The 15631-nt window shown below is 47.2% G+C and overlaps 1 protein-coding gene across 1 annotated transcript in view; it reads right to left on the bottom strand.

Moving 5' to 3' along the window:
* Window positions 1-15631, bottom strand: part of LOC137299457 (lipoprotein lipase-like) — a 52659-nt gene that overhangs the window by 12942 nt on the left and 24086 nt on the right. The window contains exons 4-9 of the mRNA XM_067968197.1: window positions 14226-14413; window positions 10808-10987; window positions 10611-10722; window positions 9036-9269; window positions 3296-3538; window positions 125-245 (exon numbers count right to left, since the gene is read on the bottom strand). Of these exons, the coding sequence (XP_067824298.1) occupies window positions 125-245; window positions 3296-3538; window positions 9036-9269; window positions 10611-10722; window positions 10808-10987; window positions 14226-14413 (1078 nt within the window). The remainder of the gene's footprint in view (window positions 1-124; window positions 246-3295; window positions 3539-9035; window positions 9270-10610; window positions 10723-10807; window positions 10988-14225; window positions 14414-15631) is intronic.

Here is a 15631-nt window from a genome sequence, read left to right as displayed (position 1 = left end):
GTAGATCTCCTCAGGGATAGAATGGGTCGAGCTGGGAGTTCCTGTCCGCAGCCAAATCAAGGCCGAGTTCAAATGTGCTGGTGTAAAGTGGAGTTATTTTCAAACACTCTGGGGTCACACTCACAGTTCAACATGAAGATTCTCAACGTCATTCTTGGTCCCTTGAAGAGACACAGAGAGCGTGGGGTCGATGTCAAAGTGGGTGATTTTACTGGAGAAGTGAATCTTCAGCTGGTAGTGATAAACTGGGAAAGAAAAAACAGCCATGTTAGTGGTCAGTGTTTGCTAGTCAGCTTGTAGCTTCCACTCACCGCATCGGACATCGGTGTTCAGTCTCTAGGCCCCTCCTGTGAGGGCACCAACCTTCACCTCACTTACTTCTCCCATTCTCCAGTAGGTCCACAGCCAATGTTGTCATTGTCATATCTTCACACTCTACCCATGGAGAACAGTGTGAAGTAGTGAAGGATTCTCAGGTTGATGAACAGTCTGACAGGCTGTGACATGAACTCTCCTTCCATGACTGTAACCATCTTTACACCAGCTGATGGGGGTTAGTCCTATACGGTGGGAGGGTTTTGTGGGCTCCCACAGCCCATACGATGAGTGGAGGAGAATCCCACTAGATGTCAACCCAGAATTCAGGTCCGGGGCTCCGGCCTCCCCTCCCCGGGACCGCCCGGGGCTCCGGCCCCCCCTCCCCGGGACCGCCCGGGGCTCCGGCCCCCCCTCCCCGGGACCGCCCGGGGCTCCGGCCCCCCCTCCCCGGGACCGCCCGGGGCTCCGGCCCCCCCTCCCCGGGACCGCCCGGGGCTCCGGCCCCCCTCCCCGGGACCGCCCGGGGCTCCGGCCCCCCCTCCCCGGGACCGCCCGGGGCTCCGGCCCCCGCTCCCCGGGACCGCCCGGGGCTCCGGCCCCCGCTCCCCGGGACCTTCTGAATCAGAGGCGGGAACGCTACCACTGAGCCCAAGTCTCGCTGCGCAGCCAATGATGTCCTCAGTCAACTGCCAGGAGGCATGTGGGAGTAACCAAAGGAGACAGCCCATCCCTGAGAATGACGCCCATCCACCATTAAGTGCCTCCCCATAAAACACCACAGTTTGGGAACCCAGCAGAACCAGGCGCAGGCTCAAACCTGCATCCTTCCACTCTGTGCCAAAATAAACCAGCGGTCTGACGGAATTTACACACCGTAGAATTTGTGGTTGTGTAATCAATAAAATTACATCCACTGCAGCATGTTCCCCAGAGTATGACTCACCTACACCACAGCAGGCCAAGCCCACAGCCGCTCAGCACTCAATCCCTGGGGATCTACTGAGTAATTAATTTGCTAGAACCTTCCATGAAGCATTGGCCGCAAGTGTCGGAGAAAGGGAGAGCTGGCATTATACAGGCCACTGGAATGCAGCCTCCCGCAAATCTGCCCAGCTACACCCGTATAACACAGGCAGCCACTTTCTAGAGAAATCAATATCCCCACAGATTTAACTGATGTGGGATTTGCATCATATTTGTACTGGATCAGTGGGTGCTTTAAATGAATCAGAGGTAGGAACGTAAACACAACTCAATAAAGGATTTATTTCGAATCTATTTTGCTGTCCCGACTGCGTTTTACCCCCTGTGTTTCTGCTTTGATGATTAAACTTCATTCTAATAAAGTAGCTTGTTGCAAGCCTTCTTACAACACCCGTGATTCCAGCTAAAGAATCATGGAATCTTACAGCACAGAGGGAGGCCATTCAGCCCATCGTGCCTGTGCCAGCTCTTTGAAAGAGGAGTCCAATTAGTCCCACACCCCTGCTCTTTCCCCACAGCCCTGTAAATTTTGCCTTTTCAAGTATTTATCCAATTCCCTTTTGAAAGTTATTATTGAATCTGCTTCCACCGCCATCTCAGGCAGCGCATTCCAGATCAGAACAACTCGCTGCGTAAAAATAATTCCCCTCATCTTTCCTCTGGTCCTTTAGCCAATTACCTTAAATCTGTGTCCTCTGTTTACCGACCCTTCTGCCACTGGATACAGTTTCTCCTTATTCACTCTATCAAAACCCTTCATGATTTTGAACACCTCTATCAAATCTCCCCTTAACCTTCTCTGTTCTATGGAGAACAATCCCCCAAAGCCCGTTGAAATTAGCACAGGCATTAAACCCATAATGCAAGTGACCGGGGGCAATTTTAACCCTACTCGCCTGGCGGAAAGCGGGCGTGGGAGCAGTTAAAATGCTCTCGGTAACGTAACCCGCCCATTTCCCGCCTGTTTCGCGTCGATCTCAATTTTAACCTGCTCTTCTGAGCAGGCAACAAGGGCACCCGCCTGAAGCTGGCCGGGTCAGTCTTTAAAGATGCAGATCAGGCCCCGACCACGATTTTAACACTGGCCCGAGCGGAGACACCGTGGGAAGAGGAGCCGGGACCAGAAGAGGCCCAAACAGGTACGTTTTGTGGGGCCAGGAGGTGCAGGAGTGCTGCTCGGGGGGGGGCCACAAGAAAAGTTTAGTGCTCCCTTGCCCCACACCTTCCACCTTCCCTCCCGTGAGACCCTCTCGATACCTGCGCCCCGCGATTCACCTTCCTCCGCCCGAGCTTCCTCTCCCGCCCGCCATCCTGCGGCCGCTTTCCGCACGCTTCGGACAAGCAGGAGGCAAGATGACCCGGGCTTCGTGCTGCCGGAGTCGGGGGGTACTCCCCCCACCCCCACCCTCCAGATCCGGCTCCCAGTTAAAATTCCTCCTATTTTTCTGGTCCTGACTGGCTGCTTGGGAAGGGGTTCTTCTTGTGTTTAGCGTGAACTCGTTTTCCCAGAGGTGTCATTTACTGAGGGGCAACACGGTGGTGGCTGAGGAGAGTGAGGAGTTTGGCCTTTTGACTGGGCTCTGAGGAATCATGGAGACCAGGCAGCTGACCGATGGGTAGAGATGGCCAATAGATACCTGCAGGTGATTGCAGCTGTATTAAGGAACCTGAACAACACCAGCAAAGTGCAAACAAAGTGACACCTCAACCCCTGGAATTTTATCCGGGTGGATATGCTTGACAAGTCAATATTCACTCCGAAGGATTTGGGATTCCCAATTATCTTGGAAGCTGTATTGCTTTTTGTGACAGGACACAGTTAGAGAAGGTTCTGACCCAGAAGAGTATGTAATTATCGCCTCAGGATTCCTCCAATCAGCTTGTCAATTTCCCCACATTAAGAACAAACTATTTCAATGCCACTGGGCCTACCTGGGAAAGGCCTCTCGGCCCCGGGCCTACCTGGGAAAGGCCTCTCGGCCATTGGGCCTACCTCGGAAAGGCATGTCCGCCCTGGTCTTCAGGTACATCCTGGTGCTCCTCTTGCTACGGACCTGATTGGCATCATAGCCCAGCATGTTGCAGCGATTCTTGCGGCAGTTCAGACACATCCCTTTCTCGAAGGATTTGTGGTTGTTACAGCGATACGCCATGCATGCCTGATCCTTGTACAACAGGGAATCGATGAATAAGTGGATCGAGCGTTCATGCTCACACTTCACAGCTTCCGAAAACGCTGTGGAGAGAAAGGAACATGTTGAACAAATCCAGCTTACTTTATGCTACACACTGGAATTACAAATTCGGGTCTGCCGCAGGTATCAACTCAGGTCCTGTGGTGTCAGTCACTCCCTTAAGTGGTCTGGACCACCTGCTTTATTACAGAAGATAACTCCCACTGCCCTCTATCTGCTAGTGTGGTAGCAGGACAATGAAATTCCCTTGTGATCTGAACCAGATCTCCATGTCTTAAGCATGTGCACTCATAGATTCAGGAGGAGGCCATTCAGCTCCTCGAGCCTGTCCCGCCACTCTAGATCATGGCTGATCTGTACCTCACATTAATTTCCCCATATCAAGGGAATACAAGCCAAGTTTAAACAACCTCTCTTCATAATTTAACCCCGGTATAAGTCTGGTACTCCTTTAGTCTCTCTAAAAGTGAACAAAGTTAACACTAGATGAGGCACTGTTTGGTTTGGTTCATAAGCTGCTTTAGTCCACAGTAACTAAAACATACAGAACACTGAGTATGATGAAAGTCACTTGGTACAATCAGCCCATGTTTTGTTTGCACACCGCTACCAAAATAAAGAACACGCAACACTCACCCACTTATGGGGGAGTTTCTTACTTAATATAGAGAGATAGATCGACTGTTCTATCTGTCCTGTTGACTGTGAAGAGTTTATTTCTTCCTCAGTCTTTCTGTTGCGTTAACTCCCTTCAGGTGCTCTCTGATATCTTGGTTGACTGATCTCAGGTATGTTGATCCTTAAAAAGGCTCCCTTCAAAGACTCACAGAGATCAAAGCTGTTAGTCAATGAGAAGGTGCTAGATGTCTTCCTGATTGACCAGACTTTGCCAGTAAAGGAGTCATTGTTTGGAATCTGAGCAAAACAGCTGCCTATTGCGCATTTAACTCACCTCTTGCATGCCTAGAAATGGCCAACCCAGCAAGGGCCTGTCTGGAGAAACAATTCCCTATTAGTTACGCATTTTCCCAAAAGACGCATTATGATTCCTTTCTCCAAGTCCATTTCTGGGAAAAAATGAGCGCAGAATCCTGAACCGTGACAGACACAAGTGGGTGAGTGTTGCGTGTTCTTTATTTTGGTAGCGGTGTGCTAACAAAACATGGGCTGATTGTACCAAGTGATTTTCATCATACTTGGTGTTCCATATGTTTTACTTACTGTGGAATAAAGCAGCTTGTGAACCAAATCAAACCTAGTGAGTAAGGCCTGACTATCACTAACCCACACTTAACCAGCCATCAACGCAGTGCCATAACTGCACTTTGAACAGGGTTGCAGCATCGTATAAAAATGTCTGACAAAGCTGGCCGACATTACATCGCTAAATCAGGGATTGAACACGGGAATCGTTCTGTAACTTCATATTTATCGAGATGTTATTAAAGGTTCTGCGTAGGGCCCACACTTTCCTGTCCACAAACCTTACTCCCCATTGACAATCGCTGGTCACAGTTTTCTGTCAACGTTTACTCCAAGTGGTAAAACGTTTGGTGAATGGAGACAGCACATTGTTAACGGAGAGGCAGATCAGAGGGTGGGACTGAAACGTATCTTGCCAATGGAGAATGGGGAAAGTGTGGAAAATGTTCACACTCCCCAATATGGGTCCACTTTAATCTCTCCTCCTCGATATTCCCGACATCACACCTGCACATCAAAAGTACTTCACTGGCTAGGAAACACTGAGCAGTCCTAAGGATGTGAAAGGTGCTATATAAATGGAAATTCTCTCTCCCTCTCAATACCATTTGCCTCCATCTTCATGAGTGTGCGTCACTTCTGTTTAGAAGTTAGATGATGGAACCAATGCCCTACTAGGGTTATCTGATGGCTAATGGACTTGCTTGGGGTCAGCCAAACATCATGGGGGGAAAATTGGATAGTGCCTGTTTTTGGGTGGGGGTAGCACGATGCCCTATTAACCCATGCCCAGTGGCCCCTGCATAGGCAGGACGAGACTTTCGTCAGGCCTGAGGACTTACCTGCAATCAGCATTGGGAATCAGCATGAAGGAGGATTCCATGCGATTCGCACTTTCCACCAGCAGGGGGAGCTCTGATCTCTTAAAGGCAGGCTGTCCGTTAGAAATTTCTTAAAGGAAGCTGGTACCTGTTATTTGCTGAAAATAACAGTCTGCTGTCTGCTTGGAGTCTGAACGGAGATCAGACATTGCACACGTAAAGCACAGATTCAGGTCCCTTCCCTATGTTTACACACTGATGAGTTACGTTAAAACATTGAATAAAGGTTGCGCACCACTAAACCCCACATCCTCCAATCTGCATGCCAGACCTCATCAATCTGCCGATCTGAGTTGCTACCAGGCCTGCAAGAATACATGCACCAAGGTTCTCTGCTGATGCACCAGGGGTCTTGGCGCAAGAGCTGGACAGAAAGAGGGACATCTTATATTCGCAGTGGGGGAGGGGGGGAGGCGAGGGGCCCTCCAGACATATACCCAAAAGGGGACGAAGTCAATGCCAGGCGCAGAGCACCATGAACATGGATGCAGTGCAGGAAGAAGTTCAATGCTTTGACATAAGTGGTCAAGGTGAGTGAGGTCAACTGTCAAGTGGCGTCTCCTACCAACTGCACCACGCACTACACCCCCATCACCCACATACCAAAAAACTCTTTCCACCAGTGCTCAACTCTTCCAACCAGATGCTTCCTCTCACCCTTACACATTACCACTGTTTCAAATTGCCCACCTACAACTCACAGGCCACACACACTGGCAGCTATTCAACCATGACAGGCACATCACCCAGACACACTCCCGCTTTCTTGCAGGAGAAGGTGCCACATATCAGGAGGCATCAAGTGGCAGTGGCATTTAGCCCCTCAAGCCTGTTCCACCATTAAATGAGATCATGGTGGACCTGGGACCTAACTCCATATACCCGCCTTAGCCCCATATCCCTTAATACCCTTGGTTCACAGAAATCGATCAATCTCAGATTTAACATTCACAAGTGAGCCAGCATCAACTGCCGTCTGTAGAACAGTGTTCCAAATGTCTCCCACCCTTTGCGTGTAGAAGCATTTCCTAATTTCACTCCTGCACGTCCTGGCTCTCAATGTTAGGCTATGTCCCCGTGTCCTAGTATTCAAGTGTAGGAGACCTCCAAAAACTGTTACAAATGTCTCGGCAGCCAGAAGCAATAATCCAGCCACTAACCTGTAAATCCTGCATTGTCCCTTTAAATAGTGCCGGTGGGGGGGTCCTCCAGGCACTCCAAGACACGTTCAGATGGTTGGGGTTAAGACTGTGCATTGAGTTGAGCGTTAAGTCCCAAAATGGTGTCTATCACTTCAAATTAGCATTGTTCACTGATTGAAGCCACTTTCTCCCTACTTCACATGATTTCAGCGTTCGTTATCTGCGCCTGTGCTGACTCCTATACCAAAATGGCGTCTGGCACGCGTCACGCTGGAAACGTGCATGCGCATCCAAGACGCCATCTTGGATGTTGGAGAGGCCGTGTAGCGCCGAAACAACGGGCGCTACACGGCCCAATTTAGTGCCCGATGTCTCTCCTCTAAGAAATATGACCTAATAGCTTGGCTGAGAATGGACTCAGGTCCTCATCGTTAAACAACATTCCAGACCAGAGAGGTAGAAACAATAGAGGCTAGTTTTCAAATTGATTTGAACTCTATTACAATTTTTTTGGTCTGTTATAGATAATCTTTCAGGTACAGCAGTGCTGGTCACTTCCATAAGTGGTCTGAGTGTCTTACGTTCAGGAGTGCACCTGCACTGCCCAATATCTAATTATATCACAGCGTAGCCCAGAGGTGTAACAATAAGACCGTTAGTAAGACAAGACTCAACTAACTACAGAACCCTCTTCAAGAACAAGAAAAATAATAAATGTATGTCACTATATCCCTATTGCTTAACTTTTCCTGGTCAGCTTTCTGACCCTCACTGGCTCTGAGCTTGAAATGATAAAAGTTTCCCTTTTGCTAGGCCCAGGTATCCTCCGCAGACTGAGCTGGCTGACTGTCTGACTGCCCATGTGTCCCTTTCCCCCCCTTCCTTTTCTCTGAGTACTCACAGGAAGTGGAAGGGCTCTCTCTCTGACTTCTTCCCTATTCAGTGATTCGCCAATAGGTCTGTCAATAAAACTGGCTACTTCTCCTCCCCTCCCCCCCCTCCACTTTGGGAGGAAGTTTAAAGAAACCATCTCCTGCTATTCTCAAAATGAACAGTGGCCATCCTGGCTCTCAATGTCTCAGTTTGAAATAGACTGTGAGCAGTTGCCATTCCACAAACTGGCTCATCTGGCTTTAATACATATCTGCAGTCTGGCCCATTAAAAAAAAAGATTTGTATTTATATAGCGCCTTTCACATCCTCAGGACGTCCCAAAGTGTTTCACAACCAATGAAGTACTTTTTAAAGTGTAGTCACAGTAGTAATGTTGTAACAAATAAACACTTTCTCGAAGTAGCTTCAGCCTGTGACTTTTTAAACCTGTGCTAAATCCCAGTTTTAAGACCCAAAACTTAAGCATAACTTGTTTCCAAATCTGTCCTGTGAAGACAAATAAAAATGTTTACAAATCCCAAAGCGTGACCAATTCCTAACTGTGATTATTCCCTTACTGAGCTGACAGTTCTGACTGCTGGGAATGGAACACTGTTTACTATTTCCTGCACCCAGTGCCAACATTAAGATAAATTATAACACAGATTAGTCACAGAATAAAGCACCCCATACTCTTACCTCAATCCTTCTGTCAGTATAGTGCCCCTGACAACATGAGCTGCAACATCTTTTGGGATTAGTGCCAATTTCCCTCATGAAACTACATCCACTAGATGTGGATAGTAATTGGTCCTAAACTATTTCACCTACAATTCACAGTCAATATGAGAGACTTTCATAGAATGATAGAGCACAGAAGGAGGCCATTCAGCCCATCAGTACTGTGCCGGCTCTTTGAAAGAGCTCTCCAATTAATCCCTCTAGTCCGCTCTTTCTCCATAGCCCTGCAAATTTTTCCTTTCAACGAATTCTCTCATGAAAGTTATTATTGAATCTGCTTCCACCGCCCTTTCAGGCAGCTCATTCCAGATCAGAACAACTCGCTGCATTATTTTTTTTTCTCAATCTCCCCTCTGGTTCTTTTGCCAATTACCTTAATTGTGTGTCCTCTGGTTACTGACCCTCCTGCAACTGGAAACAGTTTCTCCTTATTTACTTTCTCAAAACCTCTCATGATTTTGAACACCTCTATCAAAACGCCCCTTAACCTTCTCTGCTCTAAGGAGAACAACCCCAGCTTCTCCAGTCTCTCCACATAACTGAATTCCCTCATCCCTGGTACCATTCTAGTAAATCTCCTCTGCACCCTCTCCAAGGTCTTAACATCCTTTTCATCCCATCATCCTGGGTTGGATCTGAACCCACGTCCCCGAAAAGAAACGACTCAGTCGCCGTGCCACCCAGTGCCCGTCTCTTACCGTAGATGCCATACGTGCCAATGTTGTTCACAGCCTTCTGTAGATTGCACCCAGGTTGGAAGCTGCCTCCATTTGGGTAGATGTCTACATGTCCAACTGGCTGTCGAATTCCAATGCTCATTCCCAGAGATTCCCGGGTGAAGGTGTGGAGAACGTCGACAAAATTGGCATCGTCGGGAGAAAGCCGGCAATGGGCATGGACCCCCTCAAACACTGGCCCAGCCGGGTCCAGCCCTAAAAGGATTGCAAAATTGCAGTCAGATTTCACCAAGATGCTTTTTATCCAAATGTTGGTTGCTTCATTTTAAAGTTGTTCCTCTCTCTTCACTCAGTCCCCACAGCATCCTTGCTGCGTTATCTGGTGACCTGCTGACAGGGCACTATCAGAGGAACATAGGAACAGGAGTGGGCCATTCAGCCCCTCGTGCCTGCTCCGCCATTTGATAAGATCATGGCTGATCTGTGATCTAACTCCATATACCTGCCTTTGGCCCATATCCCTTAATACCTTTGGTTGCCAAAAAGCTATCTATCTCACATTTAAATTTAGCAATTGAGCTAGTATCAATTGCCGTTTGCGGAAGAGAGTTCCAAACTTCTACAACTCTTTGTGCGTAGAAATGTTTTCTAATCTCGCTCCTGAAAGGTCTGGCTCTAATTTTTAGACTGTGCCCCCTACTCCTAGAATCCCCAACCAGCGGAAATAGTTTCTCTCTATCCACCCTATCTGTTCCCCTTAATATCTTATAAACTTCGATCAGATCACCCCTTAACCTTCGAAACTCTAGAGAATACAAACCTAATTTGTGTAATCTCTCCTCGTAACTTAACCCTTGAAGTCCGGGTATCATTCTAGTAAACCTACGCTGCACTCCCTCCAAGGCCAATATGTCCTTCCAAAGGTTCGGTGCCCAGAACTGCTCACAGTACTCCAGGTGCGGTCTAACCAGGGTTTTGTATAGCTGCAGCATAACTTCTGCCCCCTTGTACTCCAGTCCTCTGGATATAAAGGCCAACATTCCATTAGCCTTCTTGATTATTTTCTGCACCTGTTCATGACACTTCAATGATCCATGTACCTGAACCCCTAAGTCCCTTTGGACATCCACTGTTTTTAACTTTTTACCAATTAGAAAGTACCCTGTTCTATCCTTTTTTGATCCAAAGTGGATGACCTCACATTTGCCTATATTGAATTCCATTTGCCACAGTTTTGCCCATTCACCTAATCTATCAATATCGCTTTGTAATTTTATGTTTTCATCTACACTGCTTACAATGCCGCCAATCTTTGTGTCATCGGCAAACTTGGGGGGGGGGGGGGGGCGGGGGAGGAGAGTGTCTACCTGGAAAGGTGGGGGGGGGGGAGGGGGGAGTGTCTGTCTGCACTTAGCGTCTCCTACTAAAGGCGCAACTGAGATATGATTGTGCCATGTAGAGAATCACGAGGGCAAACCCACATCCTACCATGAGATGCTACACTCAACATGCCACCCACTGAGAACACACCCACGGTATACTGATCAAGGACACAATGAGCCAATCAGAAATGTTTCAAGGCTTCTGCTGTATTACCTGTAATCCGGCCGATCTTATTGGCTGCGTGACTCCCTGCAAATCCAGCCACATGAGCCCCAAGGCTGTATCCAATCAGGTGCACCTTGTTAAGTGGAATGCTTGCTTGTTTCTACGGGAACCATTAAAAGATGCTATTGGTTTAAAAGGAAATCATGTGACAAAGTAATTACAGGTGCCTCTGGCAGCATCCTCACCTCCATCCAGTCAATGAGCTTGGCGATGTCTTGGCCAACCAGCACAGTATTCTGGGCAGCAATTGGGTAATGTTGGTGGGCACGATCCAGCCAATCCACAACGAGGACGTTCGCATCAGGCTCCCTCTGGTACAGGGCGATGACCAACTTTTCAATCCAGCTCTCAAACATTCCACTCAGCTGGAAATGTACAAACAAGGAGTCAGTCCTGCCTCAACAGGCTTCTGAGGAGCCTCAGAAACATTCGGAGCACTTGGTGGACTACGGACTCCGCCATCCCAGGTTCCTGCACCCTCCTGATCGGGGCCTAGCTCCTTCCCCTCCTTGAGACCTCAGCTTTAATTTCCACCCATCCCAGGCCTCTTCAGCCTCAGCATAGGGATTCCTTCCGTGACACTCCCAGTCTTCCCATCATAGGTTTTAATCCTTTCCTTAGCCTCCATGTCCGTCTCTTCCAGTACGCTCTGTCCCTTGGCATTTCATGAGGAGGATATAAAGTGTAAACTAACCGCTGTGGATCCCAATACGTGCGAGGTGACATCACAGCCACGATCTGGAATGCTTATTGTCCACGTTTTAACATGTTTACGGGGAGAAATTTCTAGAATGTTTGGAAGAGGAGGCAGTTTTACACTCTGTGAACGCAAAAACACTGGGCTGGGGGCTATCTGGCTTGGGCTCGATTCTGAAGCAAATCGCCACGCACTCCCCCCCAACCCCGCCCCACTCTTACAGCATCAAACTATCGGGACTTAAAGGGGCCTCATTAACATGCTTAAAAAAAACATAAGAAATAGGAGCAGGAGTAGGCCATAAGGCCCCTCGAGCCTGCTCCGCCATTCAATCAGATCATGGCTGAACTTCGACCTCAACTCCACTTTCCTACCCGATTCCCCATATCCTTTGATTCCCCTAGAGTCCAAAAATTTATCTATCTCAACCTTGAATATAGTCAATGACTGAGCATCCACCACCCTCTGGGGTAGAGAATTCCAAAGATTCACAATCCTCTGAGTGAAGAAATTCCTCCTCATCTCAGTATTGAATGGCCGACCCCTTATCCTGAGATGATGCCCCCCTAGTTCTAGACTCCCCATCCAGGGGAAACAATCTCTCAGCATCTACCCTGTCAAGCCCCCTAATAATCTTGTATGTTTCAATGAGATCACCTCTCATTCTTCTAAACTCGAGAGTATAGGCCCATTCTACTCAATCTCTCCTCATAGGACAACCCTCTCATCCCAGGAATTAATCTAGTGAACCTTTGTTGCACCCCCTCCAAGGCAAGTATATTCTTCCTTAGATAAGGAGACCAAAACTGTACACAGTACTCCAGGTGAGGTCTCACCTAAGCCCTGTACAATTGTAGTAAGACTTCCTTACTCTTGTACTCCAACCCCCGTACAATAAAGGACAACATTCCATTTGCTTTCCTAATTGCTCGCTGTACCTGCATGCTAACTTTTTGTGTTTCTTGTACGAGGACATCCAAGTCTTTCTGAACACCCACATTTAATAGTTTCTCACCATCTAAAACATATTCTGTTTTTCTATTCCTTCTACCAAAGTGAATAACCTCATATTTCCCCACATTATACTCCATCTGCCACCTTCTTGCCCACTCACTTAAACTGTCTATATCCCTTTGCAGACTCTGTGTTCTCCTCACAGCTTACCTACTAAAACTATTTTACAATTAGGAACATAGCAACAGGAGGAGGTCATTCAGCCTCCCGAGCCTTTTCCCCCATTCAATTAGATCATGGCTGATCTGTACCGTAACTCAATTTACCCACCTTGGTTTCATAATCCTTAATACCCTTACCTAACAAAAATTTATCAATCTAATTTTTGAAATTTTCAATTGACCCCCAGCCTCAACAGCTTTTTAGGGGACAGAATTCCAGATTTCCTGTAGTTGTAGACTGCAGGAAGATATCAGTGGACTGGTCAGGTGGACAGAAAAGTGGCAAATGGAATTCAATCCAGAGAAGTGTGAGATAATGTATTTGGGGAGGGCAAACAAGGCAAGGGAATACACAATAAATGGGAGGATACTGAGAGGTGTAGAGGAACAGATAATGGAGTGCATGTCCACAGATCCCTGAAGGTAGCAGGATAGGTAGATAAGGTGGTTAAAAAGGCATATGGGATACATTCCTTTATTAGCCGAGGCATAGAATATATAATAGGGAGGTTATGCTGGAACTGTATAAAACATTGGTTAGGTCACAGCTAGAGTACTGTATACAGTTCTGGTCACCACATTACAGGAAGGATGTGATTGGGTACAGAGAAGAATTTTAGCTATGAGGAAAGATTGGATAGGCTGGGGTTGTTTTCCTTGGAACAGAGGAGGCTGAGGGGAGATTTAATTGAGGTGCATAAAATTATGAGGATAGGGAGGGCCTATTTCCCTTAGCAGAGGGGTCAATAACCAGGGGGCAAAGTAATTTGTAGAAGGATTAAAGGGGCATTGAGGAGAATTTTTTTCATCTAGGGGTTGGTGGGGGTCTGGAACTCACTGCCTGAAAGGGTGGTGGAGGCAGAAACCCTCATCGTATTTAAAAAGTATTTGGATGTGCACTTGAAGTGCCGCAACCTACAGAGCTACGGACCAAAAGTTGGCAAGTGGGATTAGGCTGGATAGCTTTCTTTTCGGCTGGCACGGATACGATGGGATGAATGGCCTCCTTCTGTGATGTAAATTTCTATGATCCTATGATTTCTACTACCATTTGTGTGAAGAAATCCTTTCTGACATCAGCCTGAATGGCCTAGCTCCAATTTTAAGGTTATTCCCCCTTGATTTTAAAATTCTCATCCTTGTGTTCAAATCCCTCCATAGCCTCACCCCTCCCTATCTCTGTAACCTCCTCTGTGGCCCGACAACCCTCTGAGATCTCTGCGCTCCTCCAATTCTTGCCTCTTGCACATCCCCAATTTTCATCACTCCGCCATTGGCGGCCGTGCCTTCAGCTGCCTAGGCCCTAAACTCTGGAATTCCCTCCCTAAACCTCTCTGTCTCTCTCCTTCTTTAAGATGGTCCTTAAGACCTACCTCTTTGACCAAGCTTTTGGTCACCTGTCCTAATATCTCCTAATATCCTAAATTTGGTCGGATAACAATCCTGTGAAACGCCTTGGGACATTTTATTATGTTAAAGGCTCTATATAAAGGCAAGTTCTGGACTCACACACCAGAGGAAATAGTTTCTCTCTATGTAGCCTATCATCGCCTTTAATCATCTTAAACACCTCAATTACATCACCCTTAACCTTCTGTACTCGCGAGAATATAAGACGCAACCTGTCCTCGTAATTTAACCTTCTAAGGTGCTTAGAAGGTCTGTGCTAGCTTTCCTCTGTCATGCTCTGTTTTAATACCGTGCTGTGTACAGTCAGTTTAAAGCACTCACACTCCAGCCATGGATGACTAGAAAAGTTTTTGTGGAGGTGTTGAAGTTGCATTCGTTCAGAGAGTCCACTTGCCCGGGGATTATATAACACACGTCCTCATCGGGCTCCGACAAGACACGCAGCGAGAACTTGGTTTTAATGGAGTTCAGATCTTTGATCTCGTTGCTCTGCAGCTCAGGGGTGCTTTCTGGGAAAACAGGTGGGGGAACAGGTTTAGTTAAATGTTCGCTGACCCTTGGAGGGACTCGGCGACTAACTCAAATAGCACGGTCCCAACGCCCTTACCAGAACGGCACAGGACGAGCATAGGTGGGAGATGATTCAAGGGCTAAATCAACGGAGACACATTACTCCTGACAGAACTTCTTCAAAGCACATGGATTTCAGAATGCCCCTCCGCGAGGCCGGTTTCAATACTGAACAAATCTCCTTTGTGGAAATTTGCTCTTTACGTCATGAACCATTTTACAAGCAGAAGAAAAGCAACAATGCCCTGCCAGATCTCTTCAAATTATTCATTACAGGTTGGCTGCTGTCACAACTCTATGAATCCTTCCCTCCATCTACTGGCCAAACGTGACATTCAGTTTGAGTAGGATGTAATCCATGGGGAATTCTGAAACTGCTTATAACACAGTGAGTCCCTCCATATACTGCACCTTTATAATAGTGAGTCAGTCCCTCCATATACTGCACCTTTATAATAGTGAGTCAGTCCCTCCATATACTGCACCCTGATAATAGTGAGTCAGTCCCTCCACATACTGCACCCTGATAATAGTGAGTCAGTCCCTCCATATACTGCACCTTAATAATAGTGAGTCAGTCCCTCCATATACTGCACCTTTATAATAGTGAGTCAGTCCCTCCATATACTGCACCTTTATAACACAGTGAGTCAGTCCCTCCATATACTGCACCTTAATAATAGTGAGTCAGTCCCTCCATATACTGCACCTTTATAATAGTGAGTCAGTCCCTCCATATACTGCACCCTGATAATACAGTGAGTCAGTCCCTCCATATACTGCAACTTAATAATAGTGAGTCAGTCCCTCCATATACTGCACCTTTATAATAGTGAGTCAGTCCCTCCATATACTGCACCTTTATAACACAGTGAGTCAGTCCCTCCATATACTGCACCTTAATAATAGTGAGTCAGTCCCTCCATATACTGCACCTTTATAATAGTGAGTCAGTCCCTCCATATACTGCACCCTGATAATACAGTGAGTCAGTCCCTCCATATACTGCACCTTAATAATAGTGAGTCAGTCCCTCCATATATTGCACCTTTATAATAGTGAGTCAGTCCCTCCATATACTGCACCTTTATAACACAGTGAGTCAGTCCCTCCATATACTGCACCTTAATAATAGTGAGTCAGTCCCTCCATATACT

The sequence above is a fragment of the Heptranchias perlo genome, chromosome 29 (assembly GCF_035084215.1).
Source record: "Heptranchias perlo isolate sHepPer1 chromosome 29, sHepPer1.hap1, whole genome shotgun sequence".
NCBI classification, from domain to species: Eukaryota; Metazoa; Chordata; class Chondrichthyes; order Hexanchiformes; family Hexanchidae; genus Heptranchias; species Heptranchias perlo.
This window is presented reverse-complemented; position numbering and strand designations above follow the sequence as displayed.